The sequence below is a fragment of the Carassius gibelio genome, chromosome A24 (genome assembly GCF_023724105.1).
Source record: "Carassius gibelio isolate Cgi1373 ecotype wild population from Czech Republic chromosome A24, carGib1.2-hapl.c, whole genome shotgun sequence".
Lineage (NCBI taxonomy): Eukaryota > Metazoa > Chordata > Actinopteri > Cypriniformes > Cyprinidae > Carassius > Carassius gibelio.
This window is the reverse complement of record NC_068394.1, coordinates 13,334,933-13,359,019: the sequence shown is the minus strand read 5'-3', so window position 1 is coordinate 13,359,019 and position 24,087 is coordinate 13,334,933. Positions and strand designations below refer to the sequence as shown.

At 40.0% G+C, this 24,087-nt stretch overlaps 1 protein-coding gene across 3 annotated transcripts in view; it reads right to left on the bottom strand.

Moving 5' to 3' along the window:
* LOC127946193 (DNA topoisomerase 2-binding protein 1-A) overlaps positions 1 to 23,758 on the bottom strand; it is a 29,060-nt gene extending 5,302 nt beyond the window's left edge. Inside the window, exons 1-20 of one of the 3 annotated variants that reach the window (XM_052542580.1) lie at positions 23,477 to 23,758; positions 22,998 to 23,097; positions 22,763 to 22,897; positions 21,850 to 21,993; positions 21,491 to 21,672; positions 20,272 to 20,465; positions 19,999 to 20,190; positions 16,851 to 17,014; positions 16,537 to 16,700; positions 15,400 to 15,650; positions 15,015 to 15,319; positions 14,750 to 14,922; positions 14,146 to 14,357; positions 13,643 to 13,956; positions 10,309 to 10,494; positions 10,117 to 10,232; positions 9,857 to 9,980; positions 9,370 to 9,534; positions 7,929 to 8,022; positions 7,641 to 7,836 (exon numbers count right to left, since the gene is read on the bottom strand). In XM_052542580.1, coding sequence (XP_052398540.1) covers positions 7,641 to 7,836; positions 7,929 to 8,022; positions 9,370 to 9,534; positions 9,857 to 9,980; positions 10,117 to 10,232; positions 10,309 to 10,494; positions 13,643 to 13,956; positions 14,146 to 14,357; positions 14,750 to 14,922; positions 15,015 to 15,319; positions 15,400 to 15,650; positions 16,537 to 16,700; positions 16,851 to 17,014; positions 19,999 to 20,190; positions 20,272 to 20,465; positions 21,491 to 21,672; positions 21,850 to 21,993; positions 22,763 to 22,897; positions 22,998 to 23,084 — 3,398 coding nt within the window. In that variant the 5' untranslated portion in view covers positions 23,085 to 23,097; positions 23,477 to 23,758. The remainder of the gene's footprint in view (positions 1 to 7,640; positions 7,837 to 7,928; positions 8,023 to 9,369; positions 9,535 to 9,856; positions 9,981 to 10,116; positions 10,233 to 10,308; positions 10,495 to 13,642; positions 13,957 to 14,145; positions 14,358 to 14,749; positions 14,923 to 15,014; positions 15,320 to 15,399; positions 15,651 to 16,536; positions 16,701 to 16,850; positions 17,015 to 19,998; positions 20,191 to 20,271; positions 20,466 to 21,490; positions 21,673 to 21,849; positions 21,994 to 22,762; positions 22,898 to 22,997; positions 23,098 to 23,476) is intronic. The other 2 variants (XM_052542582.1, XM_052542581.1) reach the window with 2 other exon arrangements.
* Between the last annotated feature and the right edge of the window lie 329 nt (positions 23,759 to 24,087).

Below are 24,087 nucleotides of genomic sequence, written 5' to 3'. Positions count from 1 at the left end.
CATTCATTAAGAAAAAGTGATGTAACAGCTCAATGAAAACCAGCATCTGAGGCACACCAACAGAAACAAGAACATGTTTTGTGTCTTACATTCCCTAGTGAACAACTAAAAACTGTGCTGTACAGATGCTGCAAACTTTGAGACAGTGATGGGATCAGAGAGAGTACTCTAGCTGATATACTGGTAAACATGATTAACCGGCAGAAATTTTTCTAATCTGTAAAAATTTTGACTGTCTTCTCTATTGCGCTTATACGCTCACGTGACATTGCTGTGCTACGTTGTCAAGAAAACGTAACGTTTGCACACGTCTTTAAGCATTGCTTTTTAAAAACAAGCAAATTTAAGCCACTGGATGCGGGCAACTCTTAAAGCGACAGCAGTCTAATATCCCTGCCGTCTGTCATTAATGTTAATAAAACAACAAAAGAGAAAATCTCTTACTGCTCGACTAATCACTTTTGTAACTTTGCTAACAAGAAATATATATTTAATTTACACAGTGAAGAATATACATTGTTTTTAAACATTTGAAACTGTTTTGTTTTTTTTTGTACTACTGTTTGTAATAACCGTTTACTTGTTGTTAAAAAGGCCCGCTGTAAACAAGCTTTTATTTTGAAGTTTTCTGGTGATCAGCCAGTGTTTGAATGTGATGTCATCGCAGCAACCTAAAGACACTACGCTCCGCCCATTTCCAGCAGGTGGCAATGATTAATGTTTGGTAGAAATAGCCTGCACCGAGTAGGTGAAAGCAAATGTACTCGAGGCTTTCTCAAGTGTTGGTGTTGTGTGCGTATGTTAGATGAACCACTAAGTTTATTTATGTACTTCAGCTTTTGATAGCTGTGACCCTTCTGAATTTTAGTTGATATTCATTGTTTAAGGTACTTTAAATGCAATTACTGGTTGTCATCACACATTCTTATGTAGGTTGTTCATTTAAGTGTATATTGCTACCTTCTTTGTATGAATTTACCTACTTTATTGATTTGTTTATACTAACTTGTTGTTATATCTTTTGTTAAAGACCACACCCAGATGGAAACAACACCAATATAATGTCTGCAACATTTGTGAATTGTTGTGAAGAAAATAAATGCATCAAAGACTTAACCTGCATCTTTATGTCTCTTACCGGACATTTGTGGTGAACTAGTCCCCCCACTGGCAACCCAACTGGTCTAGCTATACCAGTTTTCTTTATGGTCCTTCGAGCCGGAACTAGAGTTTTCCACAGCTATGGAGATGCAGCCATCAGATGATGTTCCTGTTGAGCGGCCCAGGAGACAATCATCTCTGCCTGCACACTTGCAGGATTATGACTTGACTGGCTACAATCTACAAAGATCCTTATCACAACCTAGCTATTCCCATTAAACCCCCTGTGCTGTGTCACCTGAGGAGGATGTCAGGATGGACACCCCACATGTAGCAGCACATCACCGTGACTATCACAGTCCTCAACAGTGGTATGTAACAGATCGATGGGATCAGCAGGTTGAAACCTTGAGAGAAGAAAATGCTGATTTAAGGAGACAACAAAGTTGCCTGATTACTACAGTTCAGAAGCTGAAGGAGGAAAGAGATGATCTTAAGCAGGCCAACGCCAAGTTTACATCTCAGATGTCTCAGCTACAAGCGGAGGTGAAACAATTGTTAAGTTGGGAGAATCAGTCACAGCCTCCTCAGGCATTGTCTACCTTTCCTGTACCTTGTCAGTCCAAAGCCCGAGACCGCCCTAAACCAGTTCCAGCCCCTAGAAAGCCAAGAGTAGCTGAACCTGTAGCAAATTCAAACTATGCCCAAGCCTCTTACAATGCATCGCAAGATAGTAGTTCAGCAGAAAGTGTGGAGAGCTATGAGGGTTCAAGCAGTCAAGAAAGTTTGTCCACTTCTGTTGAGGGCATGAGAAATCTGTCCCTGAGCTCATCCAGGAAGAAGAATGTTAATACCAGTCCAGCAATTGTTAAGAAGTTATGTTATCCATAAGAAGTTATGTTCCTTCTGGATCTCCACAATATTCTTCCAGACGGCACAGCTTGTCTTTTAGGAGCAAGAGACGGCACCACCACTCTCTGAGTCCAACTACTGACCAGGAAAGAGTATATCGTGGCCCTACTCCTACAATTCCTGACCTGATTTACCCAAACCCCAGAGAGTTTGCACGGCTTAAGATTGCTTTAGAAAACATTCTACCAGCTGATGCTACAGAACGCTTTAAATTTCATATCCTGCCAGAACATCTCAAGGTTGAAGAGGCTCTGTTAATTGCTGAATCTTACAGTAGTTCACGTCATCCTTATACCAACACTATGGATGCTCTCAATAAACAGTATGGCCAGCCACATCAGTTAGCATTACAGCGCATAGTGGAATTGATGGATGGGCCCGGCATCAGCACTGGAGATATTAAAACTTTTCGAATGTATGCTCTGAGGGTGAGATCCTTGGTGGGAATGCTGAAACAACTAGGTAAGCCTGGCATGGTGGAATTAAGATGTGGCTCGCATGTGTCCAGACTTCTGAGTAAGTTGCCACATGATCTGCGTAGCAGTTTCAGAAGATTTATTTATCCATTAGATGTGAAGATTCCAACCCTCCTTAACTAAGCAGACTGGTTAGAATATGAAATCCAAGTGCAAGAAGATTCCACAAGGTATGTAAGCCGTTCGGGCAGATGATACTCAACCAGTTTGCCCAGGGATAGGTCAAGGAGGTTGACATCATTCAACAAGGGCACAGAGGTTCTGCTTGGCACAGAGAAATACCCTTCATCACCACCACATTCCTCAGCTGTCACTGCTAAGATCACCAAGGGGAAAGCTTACTGCCCTTATTGTGATAACAACAAACACACTTTGAATAACTGTGTAAATTTCTCTCAACTTTCCAAGTCTCAGAGGCAGAATTGGATTAAGGGGCACAACCGATGCTGGCGCTGTGGACGGGGCCATAGATCATCAGAGTGTAACCTTAAAATGCGCTGCAAAACATACAATGGTCGTCACTTGCTTGTTCTTCATGATGTTAATATATGGAACAAGGAGAAAGTAGTGGAAGGAGAAGATCCATCCACTAGCCCTGTCTTGGGGGAGGCTGCAAATGAGGTGTTATTCATTGACAAGCCCCCAGGAAGTCGTAAGGTACTGTTGAAGATATGTAAAGTGATTCTAAGAAATGGAGATCGATCGATGACCGCTTATGCCATTCTGGATGATGGCTCCGAAAGAAACATCTTGTTAAATACTGCAGCAACCCAGCTGAAACTGGAAGGTAATCCAGAGGACTTGCCCCTGCGTACTGTCAGACAAGAATTAAAGGTCCTGCATGGGGCGGCTGTTTCCTTTAACCTTTTTAATTTAATTAATTAAATTTACAGCATCTTCTTCGAGAGCAACAGTGTCTGTTCACAACAAGTTGGTCACCCTCTGCTATGTTGCATGAACAATTCGAAAGACTCTGGCAACTGGATGTCCTTCCGTGGAGAGATGAGAAAATGAGTACTCGATCAGTACAAGACCAGCAGACAATGAAACTACTGGAACAAAGAACTTCTAGAGTTGATGTTGATGGGATTAAGTGACATGCTACCAACACTGCTAAGGGTCCAAAATATGCCCCCTCTTTGTGCACCTAAAGAAGCAGTAATGCCTCAGCTAAGAAGTCCCCTGAGCAAGCAGCTATCTACCAGGCTGAGATTAAAAGACTGGAGCAGGCAGGCTACATTGCTGAATTGCAGTCAGGAGCAGAAGACGCTCAAATAAGTTGGTATATCCCACATCACATGGTTGAACATAATGGGAAACATCGAGTGGTTTTCAACTGTTCATTCCAGTTTCAAGGGAACAATCTCAATGAATTGTTACTTCCAGGGCCAACTCTGACTTCTTCATTACTGGCTGTGCTACTAAGATTCCGGGAGCACTCAATCGCGATCTGTAGTGATATTAAAGGAATGTTCCACCAGGTTAGACTCCTTCCAGAGGATCGGCCCCTTCTCCGTTTCTTATGGAGAGATCTACAAAGAGAAGTGGAGCCTAGAATCTATGAATGGCAAGTTCTACCCTTTGGCACCACTAGTAGCCCATGTTGTGCTGTCTTTGCCTTGCAGAAGCACATCCTGGAGAATAGTCAGCCTGGTGACAAGGTACGTGATGCTGTACTAAAGGCGTTTTATGTTGACAATTATCTGCAAAGTCTGCCTTCTGTAGATGAAGCAAGGCTCATGGTAGACCAGCTGCAAAGTGTTTTAGCAGGGGGAGGATTCAAACTCAGGCAATGGGCCAGCAATACACCCTCAACCATTAGTCATCTACCAGTGGCATCCAGATCTGACAGTGCTGAGCAATGGATTGCAAAGAGTAATGCCATCAACCATGAATCAGTGCTTGGACTTCAGTGGAAATGTGAAACTGATACCTTGTCCTATAAGCTCCGTGCTGTAGAGTGCCAAGAGGTTACCATGCGCAACATCTATAAAGTGCTTGCTAGCCAATATGATCCTCTCGGCTACATTATCCCATATACCACACGTGCAAAGGTAATAGTACAGCGATTATGGGAAAAGAAGAGGGACTGGGATGATCCTAAACTACCTGAGAACTTAGTCAATGAGTGGAACAGATGGGCAGGAGAGCTCAGTGATCTACAAAAGATAGTCTTACCCAGATGCTACTGCAGTGCACCAAAGGATGATGTTTCAAGCAAGCGTGAGATCCATATCTTTTGTGACGCATCCGAGAGTGCCTATGGGTCTGTTGCCTATCTTCGAACAGTAGATCAAAGGGGAGAAGTGGAGATCACCTTCATAGTGGCCAGATCAAGAGTGGCTCCTAAGAAACGTCTGTCAATATCTCGTTTAGAGCTATGTGCAGCCCTGACTGGGGCCCAGTTAGCAAAGATCCTGCAGAATGAATTGACTTTGCCCATTCATCAAGTTTTTCTTTGGTCTGATTCCACCACAGTTTTGACCTGGATTAAATCTGAATCCTGCCGATTCAAGGTTTTTGTTGGTACACGAATAACAGAGATTCAGGACCTTACCAGCTGCTGGGAATGGCGCTATGTGCATTCAGAAAGTAACCCTGCTGATGACATCACTCGAGGTAAAAGGCTGGCAGAACTTGGACCACAAAGCCGTTGGAATACGGGACCAACATACCTTCAACTCCCATCTGATCAGTGGCCGGTTCCACCGCCATCCTGTTCCATAGCTGGTGATGAATTAAGAAACTCTACATTCTGTGGTCTGACTAATACTGTACTTCGTTTGTCTATCCCTGATCCAAACCAATTTCTGACCTTCCAAGATTTATTGACTGCAACAGTAGAATCTCTTGGGGAACATGGGATCAATGTATCAGCTGAGGACTTTCAACATGCTGAAATGGCTATCCTTCAGCAAGCTCAAGGGGAAAGCTTTCCTTCTGAGATGGCACAGCTTACGGCAGGAAAACCACTACAGACCAACAGTCGACTGCTTTGCCTCGCCCCCGAACTTGGCGCTGCAAGCAAACTCCTAAGGATAGGAGGTCGTCTTCGCTGCTGTGAAGAGATTGAGCCCGAGTCGAAGCATCCTATTATCCTTGATCCCCCGGCATCCAGTCACTACCCTTCTCATTAAGGAATATGACACTAAGCTATTCCACCCAGGTCCTGAGAGAATACTGGCGGAGATGCGTAGGAAATACTGGATTCTTCGGGGTAGGGAAGCAATTCGACGTTATCAGCGCAAAGATTGTCCATTGTGTCAGAAGTTTCGCAAAACCCCACAGATACCCAGGATGGCAGACCTACCTCCTGCCAGACTACGTCTATTTAAACCTGCCTTCTATTCGACTGGCATTGACTGTTTCGGGCCATATTCCGTAAAGATTGGACGTAAAAGTGAGAAGCACTGGGGTATTCTATTCAAGTGCATGACTACACGTGCTGTGTATATTGATCTTCTCCCAAGAATTGACACCGACTCCTTCCTGATGGCCCTCAGACGATTTATAGCCAGACGTGGGAAACCTTTTGAGGTTTTATGTGATCAAGGTACTAATTTTAAAGGAGGGGAAAGGGAGTTGCATCAGACATATGCTGAACTAGTTCCGGAGCTTCAGGAACAACTTGCCAGTCAGCAGATTATCTTTCGATTCAACCCGCCTCATGCCCCACATTTCGGTGGGTGTTGGGAAAGGGAAATTCGTTCCCTGAAACAGGCTCTACAGGTTACTCTGGGAACTCAACCAATACCAGAGGAAACCCTTCAAACTGTGCTCATCGAGATTGAAGGGATTATAAATTCTAAACCCCTGAGTTATACATCATCCAATGCCTCTGATCCAGATCCTATTACTCTTAATTCGCTTCTTATGGGGCGGCCTGATTCGTCCCTTCCTCAAGTGTTGTACCCCCAAAGTGAACTGTTGAGTCGACATTGTTGGCGCCATAGCCAAATTATAGCAGATCACTTTTGGAAGCGGTTTATCAAGTTCTATTTGCCTGGTCTTCAGACTCGCAGCAAGTGGCAGCGAGAGTCACCCGATATCAAGGTGGGAACTACTGTTATGATTGTGGACCCTCAATTTCCCAGGGCCCTATGGCCCATTGGTCAGATCTCTCAAGTATTCCCGGGGTTTGACAATAGAATCAGGACTGTTGAAGTGAAAGTTAAGGACAAGTCTTATGTGCGACCTGTGGCAAAGGTTGTACAGCTACCTGGGATACCAGATTGAAATTGACTTGCCTTTTTATAATGTACAGATTTCCACATTCTTTAGAAATCTGGGGGCGGCTGTTAAAAAGGCCCGCTGTAAACAAGCTTTTATTTTGAAGTTTTCTGGTGATCAGCCAGTGTTTGAATGTGATGTCATCGCAGCAACCTGAAGACACTACGCTCCGCCCATTTCCAGCAGGTGGCAATGATTAATGTTTGGTAGAAATAGCCTGCACCGAGTAGGTGAAAGCAAATGTACTCGAGGCTTTCTCAAGTGTTGGTGTTGTGTGCGTATGTTAGATGAACCAAGTAAGTTTATTTATGTACTTCAGCTTTTGATAGCTGTGACCCTTCTGAATTTTAGTTGATATTCATTGTTTAAGGTACTTTAAATGCAATTACTGGTTGTCATCACACATTCTTATGTAGGTTGTTCATTTAAGTGTATATTGCTACCTTCTTTGTATGAATTTACCTACTTTATTGATTTGTTTATACTAACTTGTTGTTATATCTTTTGTTAAAGACCACACCCAGATGGAAACAACACCAATGTAATGTCTGCAACATTTGTGAATTGTTGTGAAGAAAATAAATGCATCAAAGACTTAACCTGCATCTTTATGTCTCTTACCGGACATCTGTGGTGAACTAGTCCCCCCACTGGCAACCCCAACTGGTCTAGTTATACCAGTTTTCTTTACTTGTCTTCAGTGAGCTTTTTTTACATTTTGGATAAAATTAGTTTTTTTGTGATATTAACACTAGTGTAAATTACTATTAAAATGTTATGTTATCAAAAAAATTATATTATATTTAAAACAAAAACAACTACACTGTAATATACACTGCTACCGTCAATTAAAATTACTCATATCATGATATACGATTTTGGTCATATCGCCCACTCCAACTAGCTAGATTGTTTTTGTACCGTAGGGCCTCTAAAGTACGGCTGCGTCTTCCCATTCGCCCCAGGCTGTCCGGGGTGTGGGGTGAGTCTAGTCCCCCTGAGCCAGTTCTGGCCAACCGCAAGGAGCCTCGGCGACCGCTGGTCAGTTTAGTAGCAGACATGATCTCCTGAAGTTGCCTTTGAAGACTCTCTCTCATCTCAAGTGTTTCTGTGAGATCTGAGCGAGAAGAATTGTGACTTTAGCTCAGTCAGAGACAAACACAGAGATTTAATGCATGAATCAAAGAAACATCTTTAAAGAGGACTCACTTTTCTCAGTGCCTTTGGTCTGATCTTTCTCTGGCTCTCCCAAACTGACACACTGAGAGGTTGAGAGGTCTGTGGTTTTGTCAACAGGGCTAAGCTTGAAAATAAATAAATAATTTAAAGCATTATATACATTCATATACATTAAGGATGTAACAATTTACAGTAAGCCGGTCGAAAATCAATTAAAATATTTGACGATTCAAATCGGTTGAGATACCAAAAATATTGCGATACAATTGGAGTAGTTTATTTGAACGTATCTCTGAGGGGAACTATCTTAAGAAACTTTTACACTGCATTTTCTTTTCCATCTTGCCTCTGAACAATGCATATTAAAGTAGTATTCATGAGCACATTCTGCTATGTTTACAGCGGTAACCCAGGAAACACTGCATCATGCTGTTAACGAGCGCCACCTACTGACGGAAAGTGAATCCGCGTCTCATTCAGCTCATCTGCTGTTTCAATCAGATGTTTTATGCAGTATAGTTTCACAAAACTAAAGTCAAACCATTCTGTTTTTGCTGCAAATTTCGAAATGATAAAGTCTAAAATAGATTAAAACTACTCATGCTGCATGTATGCTGCATCTTTGCTTAGATCATGATTAAAATAAAGTGGTTGCCTCTAATTTTGAATGGAAACAGCACAGACTAAGCCTTAGTTTGTTCATATTAAGGGATTGATTTTATGTGTGTAACTTTTTTGATCTGGTGTTCATTTAAAAATTTCTATTTAGTTTTGCTATATTTCAATTTCACAAAGAAAGTGTGCATCAATAGCCTAATAAAACGACACCTTTTCAGTTACTGTATAATATATTAATTTAATTAATTTAACATTTCTGGTTTTTCAGGTAGGTATAAAAGAAATATTAAGGTACAAAATGTAATATTATATGTAAAATAACCCTCTTTACAGTCTTTATTGTATAAATTAAACAGATTAATCTAAAGTTACAAGTTATTAAAGTTACAAAAGTTGCTCAGTCAAGAGCAGTGAGAGAATTTGTATTCTTTAACAGAAATTTATTGCTAGTTCGCTTTCACTTTAAGACCGAAAGCATGGATCCAAATACTGATACACACGTTGTCTTTCTCAACAATTTATGTTAAGACATAGGCCTAACTTAACGTATTTACTAGGATATTCGCCAAGACGCGCATGTTGATGTCTGTGATCGCGCTTAGGATTCATGCGTGGCACTGCATGCAGACAACTTCACACATCGCTCGACAGTCAACTGTCCAGAGCGACTTTTATGCTTGCCTTGTGCCTTCAGACAGTCTTATTATTGAGTCGAGACAGGTGAGTTTGAACGTGAACGCACGCGTTGGCAATGCATAGACTGACATAGCATGAAAATGTGGACAGTTACAGCTTTGAAGTGCAACATGATTGAAGAGTATGGGTAGTGCAGTGCAAGGTATAAATTCCTCACCCTTGTCTCCTCATTTTCTTTACATGCCCTGAGTCTGGTGCGGGGAGTGGAAGGAGGAGGTGACCTCTGAGTGGTATCTGCCACCTGACTCATGGTGAGGCTCATTTTGGGATTGAATGTAAAAGGGTAGAGTGACTCAGACACATGCTTTTGCTCATCTGCACACTGAAAATAAAATGGACAACTGGATTTAAACTCCTAACTTTTCACTATGCCTTGAGGTCATTTTAAATGTACCTATAAAATAGTTTACATTGTTTGGTGCATGATGATATAATAAATATAATATGAACTACAGAAATCTTAAAAAAAAATTATATATTAAAAGTGATAGTGAGAACATGTGTAATGTAACAGAAGTTTGTTTTTCAAATAAATGCTGTAAATGCTATTCTTATTCATCAAAGAACCCTGAATATTTACAAAAATTATACAAAGACACCTTGTTTTGTGAGATATGTATTAAGATGTACTTCTGTGTACGTACAGCCTGTAGCCAGAGTTGTGACACTATGTGCAGTCCTCTCTCTTTGACAGCTTTATATTCTTTACTGTTGTCTCCCACTCTACCCTGGTAGATGTAATGAGTGACAGAGTCGTCACACAACCACCTATACGAGAGAAAATCCATAAGACTCCATCCCTTTGGTTAAAAAATAGATATATACTGCATCTCCTGCAACACCTCAGATGACATTATTAGTTTTAGACTGACTTTGAGAGTAAGAGTCAGAGATTTGCATGTACCTGAAGTCTGCGCCAAGAGAGGCAGCCACTGCATTGAGTTCACTCTGTTTCTTGCTTAATTTCTTGCTTACACACACCACCACCCCACTGAGAGGAGCTGCAGCCTTCTGCTCCACCTGCATGGTACAGACACACCTGTATTTATCTGTATTCACATACAGGTTGAATGTGTGTGTGTGTGTGTGTGTGTACCTCAGGTTCAGGATCTTTTCCCAGGTGTGGACTGGCAGTCATGTCTTCAAGGCTTGTGACATGGCTGCGGCTGCTGTTGGCTACTGCAGCTTTAAGGTTCTTCTCAATGACCTCTGACAGAGGAGTCTCTGACCCCTGACCTTGCTGAGGCTTATTACCAGGAGTCTGTAAATGGTCAAACACATCCTACAACAGATATACCACCATATTACAAAACTTAGTTATTTTGTTTGATCTTAATCATTGTGCACTTCTCTCTGACCCATAGAATCAAGGCTGGTTTTGCCATTGTGTCCTCTACATGTACTTCTTGTAAAACTTTACAATAAGGTTCATTAGTTAACTGCTTTAGTTAACAAACTAAGAATATTTCTACAGCATTTATTAATCTTAGTTAATGTTAATGTCAACATTTACTAATGCATTATTAAAATCACAATTTGTGCTTATTAACATTAGTTAATGCACTGTGAATTAAAGTTAGGTAAATACTGTAAAAAAAAAAAATAAGTATGGTCATATTTTGTTAGTTAATACCAGAGATGGGACCAAGTCACACATGTGCAAGTCTCAAGTAAGTCTCAAGTCTTAACCTTCAAGTCTCAAGTAAGTCCCAAGTATTTTTTTCTTGGGCAAGTCAAGTCAAGTCAAGTCACAAGCTATGTCAAGTCAAGTCCAAGTCAAGTCACCTTAATATTGTTATTTTACCTGCAGAATCTGATCTTAATAAAGTTAAAAGACAAGATATAAGTAACTGTCAGTAAATTAAAATAATTTAAATGTAAATACTCATGTTCAGTAAAACACATCATGGAATCAAACAAAATTGTATGTTCCTAAAATTATTTATTTTTCACTTCTGCCAACAGTGTTTGAAATGTTTTACATTTTCAACATTGAGTCCATAAAACTAAACATCCAACAGACTCCTCTCTGAACACCTCTCTCTCTCTCTCTCTCTCTCTCTCTCTCTCTCAAACACAGTTTACATACAACATTAAACTGTTACATTTCTCCTCTCTCTCTCTCTCTCTCTCTCTCTCTCTCACACACTCTCTCTCTCTCAGAGTATAGAATATAAATATGACGTATTTTCAGTTGTTTCATACTTTTTTGTTATGTACAGTACAGACCAAAAGTTTGGACACACCTTCTCATTCAAAGAGTTTTCTTTATTTTCATGACTATGAAAATTGTAGATTCACACTGAAGGCATCAAAACTATGAATTAACACATGTGGAATTATATATGGAATTATATACATAACAAAAAAGTGTGAAACAACCGAAAATATGTAATATTCTTGGTTCTTCAAAGTAGCCACTTTTTGTTTTGATTACTGCTTTGCACACTCTTGGCTTTCTCTTGATGAGCTTCAAGAGGTGGTCACCTGAAATGGTCTTCCAACAGTCTTGAAGAAGTTCCCCGAGAGATGCTTAGCACTTGTTGGCCCTTTTGCCTTCTGACTGCGGTCCAGCTCACCCCTAAACCATCTTGACTGGGTTCAGGTCCAGTGACTGGAGGCCAGGTCATCTGGCGCAGCACCCTATCACTTTCCTTCTTGGTCAAATAGCCCTTGATGCCTTCAGTGTGACTCTACAACTTTCATAGTCATGAAAATAAAGAAAACTCTTTGAATGAGACGGTGTGTCCAAACTTTTGGTCTGTACTGTACATAACAAAAAAGTATGAAACAACTGAAAATACGTCCTATTTATATTCTGTACTGTGTATATATATATATATATATATATATATATATATATATATATATATATATATATATATATATATATATATATATATATATATATATATATGTATGTAATATGCACTTGTCATGACTGGGTAATCGCGGCAGCTACATTTGTTTTTCTGATCAATTGTTTTGCTCTATGAGAAAGACAAGGTAACAAAATATTCGGGGCTTATGCCCCCTTAGCCCAACCCTAGCGCCGCCCCTGGAATGCGTTTTTTTGACGGCCTGCTAGCGGATCATTAGGGGCTGTTCACATCACGTATTTTGTGCGCGCAAGTTCGTTATTTCCAATGTAGGCGCGCGGTATGCGCGCTTATAATGGAAGCAACGCCCTCAACATCTAAACTTTTCAGATTGCTGCAAGCGCACTGCAGGTCATGTGACAATAACTAACCAATCAGCTTCATCCTTTCTCGTATCAACGTTGAAAGCTCAGCTAAGATGAAGGAACAGCTGTTCATAGCTGTATATGGATTGCCATTTTAAAATGAATTTAGTAGCAGAGCTACTGCAAAAGATTTTTAGTGCTGCAAATCCATTTATCCTTTGCTGAAATTTCCGCGTTTTCATTGAGAGAGAGCGTGTCATGGATGCTTAGCAACGACAGACGCCCCAGGAGCACTTCTGCCCGAGCGCTTTGGAAAGACGGAGAAAGCGGCGCGACTAGCGTTTTCCACGCGTTTTTAGGCGCGAACTATTGAAGACAAAAGCGATGACCCTCGGTACCTCTCAGGCTGACATGTTGATGTGATGTGATATCTGATTTAAGTGGGCGTGGTGTGTGTAAGGTAGAGAGGGCATGACTGATGATAGTGTCCTGATCCAGTCACGACGCTATTCTCAGCCTGCGCTCCAGCTGAGTAATCAACTTTATTTAAAAAAATAATTTATATATTTTATATTCAAACTGAAAACATGATGTGATTAACACTCAAGTCATTCAAGTCATCGTGTCTCAAGTCAAGTCAAGTCCCGAGTCTTTAACTTCCAAGTCCGAGTCAAGTCTCAAGTCCTAAAAATAGCGACTCGAGTCGACTCGAGTCCAAGTCACCAAGTCACAAGTCCCCATGTCTGGTTAATACATTAGTTAACATTAATTTATGGAATCTCACTGTAAAATGTTACCGTATTTCTATATGTACATGAGCTCTCTTATGATTGGCTAACCCCTCTGCATGTGAAATGCACAACAACACCTCCAGCAAAATGCTGAACTCTGAACAGACTTCTTTTCTGTCAATCGCGAAACACGAGTAAAACTAATTTTTGTGTAAATCCCTTCTAACGTAAACTTTGATATTTATGCAGTGTTTGTGAATCTGAAGGAGAATTTTCAGGAAGGTCTGTTTTATACGCAAATTACTCTGTATTTACTCATATATTAATTTAGTTTATTTATTTTAATTTATATAGTTTCATGAATGAGGCCCAATGGGGGTAAATGGGATGTTTCTCACAATGTGACTAAATGTGTGGCCTTTTCATATCAGTCTATTAACAACATTTTCAACTGTAAACAAAGCAAAAGATGTTTTCTGAACTTGAAATTAGATCCTTTCCCATTTCCAGCTCACCTTTGTGTTAAATGAGGGGCCGAAGAGTCGGTCTCTGCTCAGGAATCGAGAGGGAGTGTCTAGTTGGAGGGAAGAGTCTTTCTGCAAGGCTCCTTTAGCCTTCTCCTGCCCTGGGGTGGCCACATCTTCCTCTTCATCTCTCAACTTCCTGACCACTGAGCGGACAGTGCGGCTCTGAAAGCGAGCCATGTCCAGAGGGGTGATGGCAGTGCTATTTTGTGGGCCCAGTAGTGGTAGCTCTGGTGAACGCTGATGGAGACGCAGAGGCGGTGGATCTTTCTGAGATGCTCCAACAAAACTGTCCTCAGTTCTCTCTATATAAAATCACAAATAGAGAGAGATATTTGGTTTCCAAGTAGCCATTTTATACAGGAGCATGGCATTTCTAAAATTGTGTTGAGTCATTCAAAATGTATTTTCAGGTTTAAATTCAGAAATACATCACAACTGTTTGTTAATTAGTCATAAACAAATACATTATAATTGTACTTCTACTGACTAACCTGAAGAAGGAGTCAGGTCAACCAGGTACCGTTCCTCATCAGCACGCTTCCCTGTTCTAGCAGACTCTAAAAGCCAGTGGATTGTGACTGCAGGTAGCCCCCATTTCTGTGCCGCCTGGTACTTAGTGCCCTCAGGAGTCTGGAGTACCAAATGAGTGCTGGCCACCATTCCCTTTCTCTGATTAGCAGTCCGCACAAAGTAATCATGAACACTGCAGACAGACGTGTAGGGGAAGAGAAATAAGAAAACGTTAGATTAGCTCTAAGAAAAAGGTAAAGGTTATACATTTAGCAAAATGCAATTTGTTAAACACTTCGGTTTGCTGTAAGGCAGGGTTGCTGAAACAAATTCAAATTCATTTTAAAAGGAAAAACACGTTTATTTTTCTGATCCCTTTGGTAGATATTTGTCCTTGGTTTTGAAGATAAACTTACTTCACTTTGTTAGGAAACAAGCCTTCATATGTTAATTTTGCATCTCAAGTAAATCTATCCTGATTTAAGGATGTTTAGATATTTGTATTGGAAAACAAGACAAAAATACTGAGGAAGACCAAAACTTGAAACTACCCAGAAGTTGAGGACAGTGAGCAAAAGGTCTCACCTCGCTCCCAGGTGTTTGGCAAGCTGAATGAGAGCCTCTCTCTCAGCTCCGGTGAACTGACTGACATACAGCACACAGTCTTTGAGAGGAGAGAAGCCTTCTCTCACTGCTACTGGAGTGAAAAGAGGATGAGAGGCTAGTGGCAACACGCACTGCTGCTCCACACACATGACCTGAACACACACACAAACACAGACCAGATGTAATAAATAAACATCACAAAGAGTATCCTGTCTGTGCATAAATTCAAATGTATCTTTCTCACCAGCCAGGTATCTGTTGCAACCTCATCTACTGTGGCCTCCACATCACAGCCCAGCAGTGGCACGATGGCATAATGCGCCACAGCTCTCGAACGGCCGACCAAGATCTTCCCAGAGTTTTCCATGACTAGCTCTGAGAGCTGGGCTTCAGCCTCGGCTCCAAAACCAACCACGATGAAGCACTTCCCTGAAAACAGGCCACCCTCTGTGGTTACAACCAAGCTGGAGTCCTTCCCTGCAGGTGAAGGCTCTGGAAGCAAAACGCTCTGCCTGCTGCTGGTACTATTTCTGACCTGAGGCAGCTCCACTACAGAAAAGACAGGCAGGGAAGAATGAGGGAGATAGACAGGTGTAGACAGAGGGGAATTTAAATATTTATCAACTCACCCACTATCTGGTCATTCTCCATGTATTGCGATAGCAGGTCTTCCTCAGCTCTGGCTTGTCGGTTTGGGCTAGGGGCAGGAGGGGGAGCTACAGATGGTCTGGAGGCACGGGGGGCAGCCTTGTGAGGAGCAGGCATATCAACAGAAGCTGGGGCAGGGGGCAGGAAAGAGGGGTGAAAGTAGCCATCCTCTGGGAGCAAAGAACCCCGGGAAAAACTGTCCAGCAACCACTGTACAGTCACTATATGTGGTCTGAAGAGAAAAACGTGTTTAAGAAGCACATTTGAATTGTTTAAACTATACCACCTTCTGACCAAAGGAGCCAACTTGGATAGGAAGGATCCATCTGAATAACATGAACCTTGCGTAGGGCTGGGTGGTATATCGAGTTTGTATGATATATTGATATGATTTTAATAAGCGATATATGGTGATATGGTAAGGCAATACCAACTATATTGATACTGTATATAGTAGTTTGATACGGGCACATCTGAATTATAAAAGAGGACACAGAGTGAGCTGCTGTGGGGGACATGCATACTCCAATTTTTCCTAAACATGAGACATAAGGACATTAAAACAACTGGTAAGATACAGTTTAAACTTATTCAGCAAGGATATGTTAAATTGCTAAAAAGTGATAGTAAAGAAAATATAATATTATTAGAATATATGTTATTAGAATTTTTTTTTTTTTAATAAATGCAGTTCTTTTTAACCTTTTATTCATCAAATATATTAGACAGTAGAAATGTTTCCAACACTCATAATAAATCAGAATATTAGAATGATTTCTAAATGATCATCTGATCGCATGGATGTTACATGTGACACTGAAGGCTGGAGTAATGATGCTGAAAATTCAGCTTTGCATCACAGAAATAAATTATTTTTTTAAAGTATATTCAAATAGAAAACAATCATTTGAAGCTGTAATAATATTTCATAATATTACTGTTTTTTCTGTATTTCTGATCAAATAAATGCAGGCTTGATGAGCAGAAGCCCTACCTAGAGTATTCTGCAACTAATTTTGCCTCAAAGGTCCTCATTATAGCAACTTGGAACATAAAGATTGTTTAGTGTTTTTGTAAAAAAAAAAAAAAAAGATACCGTGACATGGATTTAGACTAACCTGTGAGTGGCTTTGTCAAGGAACACTTTGACCCCCTGGTCTGGTTCACCCATCACTATATGCGTCAGCTCTTGGCTGGGCTGGTTAAAGCGCAGCCCTCCAGCAGAGTTCACCATCCTTCGCAGTTTCTCCAGTTTCTTTCCTGATAAGCCACATAGGTATAACTACAAAACAAAAAGGTGAAAAATGGTCAACAACTGAAGGTTTTTCAGCATTTAAATTCACACAAATGCAACAGGATATCACTTAGACTTTTAATCTAGACAATGTTCTAAACCGTTTAGCTGTACTAAAACATTTTTTGTAAAACTTACTTTAAAGCCATCCAACAGGTCATCAACTCGACAAACAGTCATGTCAAATGTGTCCACTGGATCAGGAGTCTCCATGTGGCTGATTCCTGCTGTTGTGAGGGCCGTTTCATTGACATTCATACTGATATTGGAAATACGGCTTAATCCCATAAGTGAAGGACCTTCTGCACAAATGACACAAAGAAATATACATCTGTAAACGTGTTAAATCAGACTAGGGGTGCAACAACTAATCGATAAAATCGATTATAATAGACAACAATTTTCATGAAAAGTTTCTGCAGGATTTTTAAAGGGGGGGTGAAATGCTCGTTTTCACTCAATATCCTGTTAATCTTGAGTACCTATAGAGTAGTACTGCATCCTTCATAACTCCAAAAAGTCTTTAGTTTTATTATATTCATAAGAGAAAGATAGTCTGTACCGATTTTTCCCGGAAAAACAGGACCGGCTGGAGGCGTGACGTGTGGGCGGAGCTAAAGAATCACGAGCACCAGTGGGCTTTTGCGTTGAGAGCGTTTGGAAGCTGTGACATAATTACCGTAAGGCAAAAAACATCCAAAACAAACCATGGCTAACAGTCAGATTCAGCGTATATTTATGATCCAGAATCAGATCCCGAGGCTGAAACTGAACGAGAGCAGCAGCAGCAACGACTCGCTCCGAGCGGGGCTCGAACCCAGGTCTCCGGCATGGGAGGGGACGCACTAACAAGGAGGCAGAGATATTTTAAGCAGTTTTACTCACAGCATGTGGTTCCAACACACGATCGTGACCCTTTTTCGTTGGGACTGCATTATCCTTAAGAAATAAACGATACGCAAATCCGTCGTCAAACTGGGCCTTGTTTGTAAAACAAGCATCTTCGAAATGCAGGGAACAAACACAAACACTTGCACAACTCCATTGATGCTCTGTAAAAATAAACTCCATCCACTGGTCCCTTAATGCTGTTTCTCTTTTGGTAATCTGTGCAGGGTTGTCTTGCCCTGGCAACCAAAAACACACTCCTTTTGTGACATTTCGCGACGCTCTCGCTCTGATCAGTGAATGCCTGTGCTCTCTCTCTACTCTGCTATACGGGAGCGCGCGCTCTTCTGGCAGAAGTGCCATCAGGACCCATATAAGTAAATTCAGCTCCATCTAACGTCACACAGAGCCATACTCAAAAAAAAACTTTCCGAAACTTGTGAAAAACTGGAAGGAGTATTTTTGGAACAGAAATACTCCTTCAAACGTACAACTTAATTTTTGAAACTTTGTCCATGTTTAGCATGGGAATCCAACTCTTTAACAGTGTAAAGAACTCAGTATGCATGAAATAGCATTTCACCCCCCCTTTAAGCTCAAAGGTTCACTTTGGCATATTGCTAATTATGATTTTTTTTTTTACCCCATCAATATTGAAACACGTGTGAACTACAAAGCCTATTTTACCTCATGAATACCGTATTTTTTGGACTATAAGTCGCAACTGAGTATGAGTCGCATCAGTCCAAAAATACGTCATGATGAGGGAAAAAGTATATATAAGTCGCACTGGACTATAAGTCGCATTTATTTAGAACCAAGCACCAAGAGAAAACATTACCATCTACAGCCTTGAGAGGGCGCTCTATGTCTTCAGTGTAGACTGCAGGAGCACTGAGCAGCATAGAGAGCCCTCTGGCGGCTGGAGACGGTAATGTTTTCTCTTGGTTCATGTCTCTTAGTTCATTTCTCTCGGTTCATGTCAAATTAATTTTGATAAATAAGTCGAACCTGACTATAAGTCGCAGGACCAGCCAAGCTATGAAAAAAAATGTGACTTATAGTCCGGAAAATATGGCAACATCACAAATCTGGAAACGTTTGGATTTGTCCCAAGTGAGAGAGCCCAACCTTACCTTATGCTTAGCTTAAATTTTTTTTCTAAGCCTATATTATTATATACTGCAATTAAATTTATCCATTAGGATTATCGATTTTTAATTCTTGTTTTGTTCTGATAAATTTGTTAAATTTAAAGGATTTTTTGGTGAAGGGAACTAAAAATATCCTGTTGGTACATTATAACATTATTAGGCCAGCCATAATTATTTCTAAATGTAATAAAATGCAACTTATACATGACTTATATATTTTTTTCCTCTCACAAACTTAATTTATTTCTTAGCGTGTTTAGAAAAAATGAAAATAGGCAATTAATCCGTTAAATTTGTTACTGTGGGTTAATAGTAATTATAATTATTATATACTTAGGAACAGAGTCTGTGCCTAATCTAGGCTATGCAGGTTTTTTTTTTTTTCATTTTTTTTTTCATTTTTTTTCATTTCATTTCAGTGCTATAAAATTTACAGTAAATAACCAACAAATATATCACTCCGCAGGCGGCACTAACTTCAGCTGCAAACACTATAATTGGAACAACGCCGCCATTTCAAGCCAGGTTTACACCGCCTTTCTCCACAGAGCTGCTTCAGATGATATTACACTTTATTGCGTGTTGTACACACACCAAGTATGGAAATTAACTTTTTGTCCACCAGCCTGGTGAAACAGTATGCTATTTTTATTTACCCGTCACTGTGGCCGGTAGGTGAAGCAAGTTTACCCGCCACAACACAAAATCACCTGCATTTGGCTTGTGTGCGGGTGCTAATTTCCCTGGTTAAAGCTGCAGTCGGTAACTTTTGATGCTCTAGCAGTTAATAAACAGAACTGCTTGCGTCTTGCGGAAGGACATTGTAGCTGGATCTACTACTCTCTGTTTATGTCTATGAAGAATCACAAAGGTACTGGGTTACCCCGACGCGGTACCCCCGAAGCAATCTAAAATAGTACGAATATAAACACTTATTATAGGTGTACCCTAGTGATTCAGGACAAGCTAAAAACATGGTTTGGAAAATGGATTCATGGTGTACTCACTTATTATATACATTTTTCTACATTTTGAACACAAACAAAGTTACAGACCGCAGCTTTGATTGGTTGTTTCTTAACGGGAGCGATGTATTTTCTGCAAATGGCAATAGGACCACTGGGAGGAGCCAGAGGAGCTTGATTTTCATATTCTACTGTCAGGACATAATGATATATTTTTACAAAAGTTACCTACTGCAGCTTTAACCCCACGAAAGAACAATGAAACAGTGTTATACTCACCCTCTTTGGTCCGGTTGGGTCCTGTAGGTGTAGAGTTGCTGGGTCTGTCTGGCTTCTCCTCCGCTTTCTTTTTTCCACGCTCCACGGCATACCTCCTCTCATCCTGACAGAAGCCCTTCTCGATGCTGTCAAACAGCCAGTGCAGGGACACACAGTATACGTTCCATTTACGGGCAAACTCATACTTCTGGCCTGAAATGCAAGACATAAAATGAAGTGAAGAACAGGTTGTGTCCCAAAGCATACAGATGAAGTCAGAGATTATGGGGTCACCTGTGGGTTCGCTGACAATCAGGTGAGTGCACTCATTCATCTTGAGCTGCCCCGTGTAGTTGCCTCCATTCTGCTCACACAACCTCTGAACATCTTTACGCTCCACAGTAGAGAGTCCCGTCACACACACCGTACAGCCTTTCAGGACTGGACACTGATAGTCCTCCATGTTCAGCTCAGAGTGATGGAAAACACTGGGAAAAAGGGTTTTTTAAGCAGAGACCATGAAGCTGTTATCACCTTTTCTTTCCTAATGTAAAATAAGGGATAAATATTATTATATTTCACTGAAAGAATAATAATTTACATAATTCTTAAGCATCTTGGTGATTTTCAGGTCTACAGTTTTGGAGAGGTTGAGGTTTCACTGTATCTTACATACCTTGTTATCCCAAAAGTTATAGAGACTTGTTTAAAACAACAAGGACAACAACAAAAAAAACTTGAAATATATCCACAGCAATTTTTACAGAAGAGATTTCAGTTTTTATCTTCCTTTTCAGGAACCCTTAAACACTGTTTTTACTGATGTAATTTTGCCTAGGATTTTGAGTAGATATCATCAATTAGCTTTCAGTGAAATATAATATGTATCCCTTAGGTTTAGAAAATACCCTGTTTTTAATATGTGACCCTGGACCACAAAACCAGTCTTAAGTCAATTGGGTATATTTGTAGCAATAGCGAAAAATACATTTAATGTTTACAAAATTATAGATTTTTCTTTTATGCCAAAAGTCATGTTCCATGAAGATAATTGGTAAATTTCCTACAGTAAATTTATTAAAATAATAATTATTGATTTCTAATATGCATTGCTAAAAACTTCATTTTGTCAACTTTAAAGGTACATTTTCTCAATATTTTGATTATTTTGCACCCTAAGATTCCAGATTTTCAAATAGTTGTATCTGTGCTAACTATTGTCATATCCTAACAAACTACATATCAATGGAAGGCTTATTTATTCGGCCTTACTACCGAGCTAACTGGACAGATTTGGAAAGTTCATTCATTCATTCAGTGTAGAGACAGCGTTAGGATGGTGCAGACCATTTTCTTTTACAAGTTTCCGCTCATACATCTTTCGTGTAAACTCATCTTAACCAAACGCATCCAAAGAACATCTCAGCAGCCCCACTTTCAAAAATATTGCTTTCAGCGCCCCCCGATGCTCTCTGATTACTGCCCCCATTGAGAAACACTATAGAGATGTTACCTATCCTGAGACTGTTCCCAGCATGCTTTCACCCAGCTGGGCAAAACGATGGGCTTCCCAAGGCTTGCGGCCACAAGGTATTTCTTACTCCCCACTTCACCTGCCACCAGGTGAGTAACAGAGACATTGAGATCACGGTAGACTCGTCCACCCATCAGCTGGACAAGATCCATCACTTCGCTCTACAAGAACGACAAACCAGCGGTTTATTTGACGTGCTGGACTGCACATACAGATGTAATTATTTCACATAATGTATAATATATGTATAAATAATGTAATTATTTCGCATAATGTAAGCAAACGTGGAGAAATAAACAATTAGGTATATATTCAACTTCATCATGTTTTCTCCTTACCCGTGCCTCTTTGTCAAGGTTGGTGCAGGAGACAGTGACATCATTCATGGCCATGTTGTACACAGGCTGCTCTGCTTTGGGCACACATCTCTGCTTCTGCAGACAGAACAGCACCACCAGAGGACTCACGATCCTGCATCCCAGCTGCAAATACCACAAACATACAGTGCTGTAAGATTATTAACATTGTAAGATTACTGACATTAACAACATTTATGATAAAACAAAAGATTTCTGTTTCAAATAAATTCAGTTAATTGAATTAATCGCTGGTCATTTTCAAATCACAAGTGTTAAAAAATAAAGACATTATATATACATCATGCTCAGCTTTTTTTCTTTTTTGTTTTAGCGATGTACCAAAATTTCGGCGAACCAAGAATATTTGAGAAAAAGGGTTTTGGAAGGTCAAAAATATTTACCAAACCAATAATCTTTAACATTTTGACTGTGTCAGCATTTGTTTTGTGTACATGATAATAAGCCACAACATTAAACATGTCAGCATTGTGCATATACTTCACTTTGACCAAGAATAACTCTAGAGTAGCAATATAAAAAATTTGTTCAGCTAAAATAAAGATAGCTTGTTTGCTGAACAACTACTGGTTTATCACCTGTGAACTCGACTCCTTTTAAATTAAATTTAGTTAAATTTAATTAAGAGGGACTTTCTCTGTTTCCTGACAAGTTAAATTTAGGTTTTGGTGTTTCTGTAATGAATTAATTTTAGTAAAAAAAAAAAAAAAAATCTGAAGTTCATCACTAACCGAGATCATAGAAACTTACATATTTTACGTAAATACAAAGAACATTGAGTTGTATTTTCTTTAGATGGAATTGAATACATTGCTTATCACTGCAAAAAGCAGATGATATGCAGTGTTGTAAATGCATGGTCACACAAACGCACCCTCCTGCAGTGTTCAAAAGCATTGCTGATGAAATCACTGAAAACAAACAGGGACTTGTCATTGTGGTCCAGCTCTAGTGCGGCTTCCTCATCCAGCATCTGCACATATTTCTCTGACTGCAGTTCCACTATTACCTGAAGATGGGCATATGATTTCATGAACAAAAGTAGTGATATTATAAGATACAAGGATCATTAATGACAGATACATCACAGAATAACACATTATGATCACCTTATGGGCCTGGAGAGCAATGTCACTCATATGTCCACTGCGTTCGACAAATTTCACAATGTATGCATCCTTGTTGCCTTTTGACATGATGACATATGATCTACATCATGTGGAAAAAAACGTGCAAGGATTTAATAATGTCATTAAGAAACATGTAAACATCTGCTCACGGTGTTGTTCTGTAATATACTACGTAATGCAAAGTAAACAGCAAATTGATAATAATAATAATAATAATAATCTAACAAACCTGGATGCTATTTAAAACTAAGACACTAATAATGAACGATCGACTTTTGATTGCAGTTGTTTTGATAATCTCATAAACAAGGTCAACAAGACAACAAAGAGTGTCAAACTGTTAAACAGCTCTTACAGCAAGTCAGTGTGTGTGTGTAGGTGTGTGTGTGTTTGTGTTGTGTTTTAACTAACATAAAACAACATAAACAAACACTCATAATAACAAAGGAAGACTTAACTGTTACCGCGAGACAGAAGCAGAGTCTTGCGCTGATTACGAGAATTAAAACTATCTTCTAAAAGACTTTGATCTCATTTCAAATTATTTTTTTTCTCTCTCTCACTCACTTCTGACACACTTAGAAACATCTCTTGTATAAGGCAGCGGGATAATTAATCTGCTAATCTGTCTGCATTTTATTATTTCGAAAACCTGTGTGTGAAGCCGTATTCCAGTTATTCGCGTCTGTGATTCGCGCCACAAACTCTGAAAACAACTTCCGCTTCACTTCTGCTTCACTGGCGAAATGCGAGAAATATAAAAAATATATGACCGCCGCCCAACGGACTGGAGGAGTGTAAGTTAGCGTCATAAATGAAATAAATTATGGTTAAATCCCAGACATGGGGACTTGTGACTTGGTGACTTGGACTCGAGTCGACTCGAGTCGCTATTTTTAGGACTTGAGACTTGACTCGGACTTGGAAGTTAAAGACTCGGGACTTGACTTGACTTGAGACACGATGACTTGAATGACTTGAGTGTTAATCACATCATGTTTTCAGTTTGAATATAAAATATATAAATTATTTTTTTAAATAAAGTTGATTACTCAGCTGGAGCGCAGGC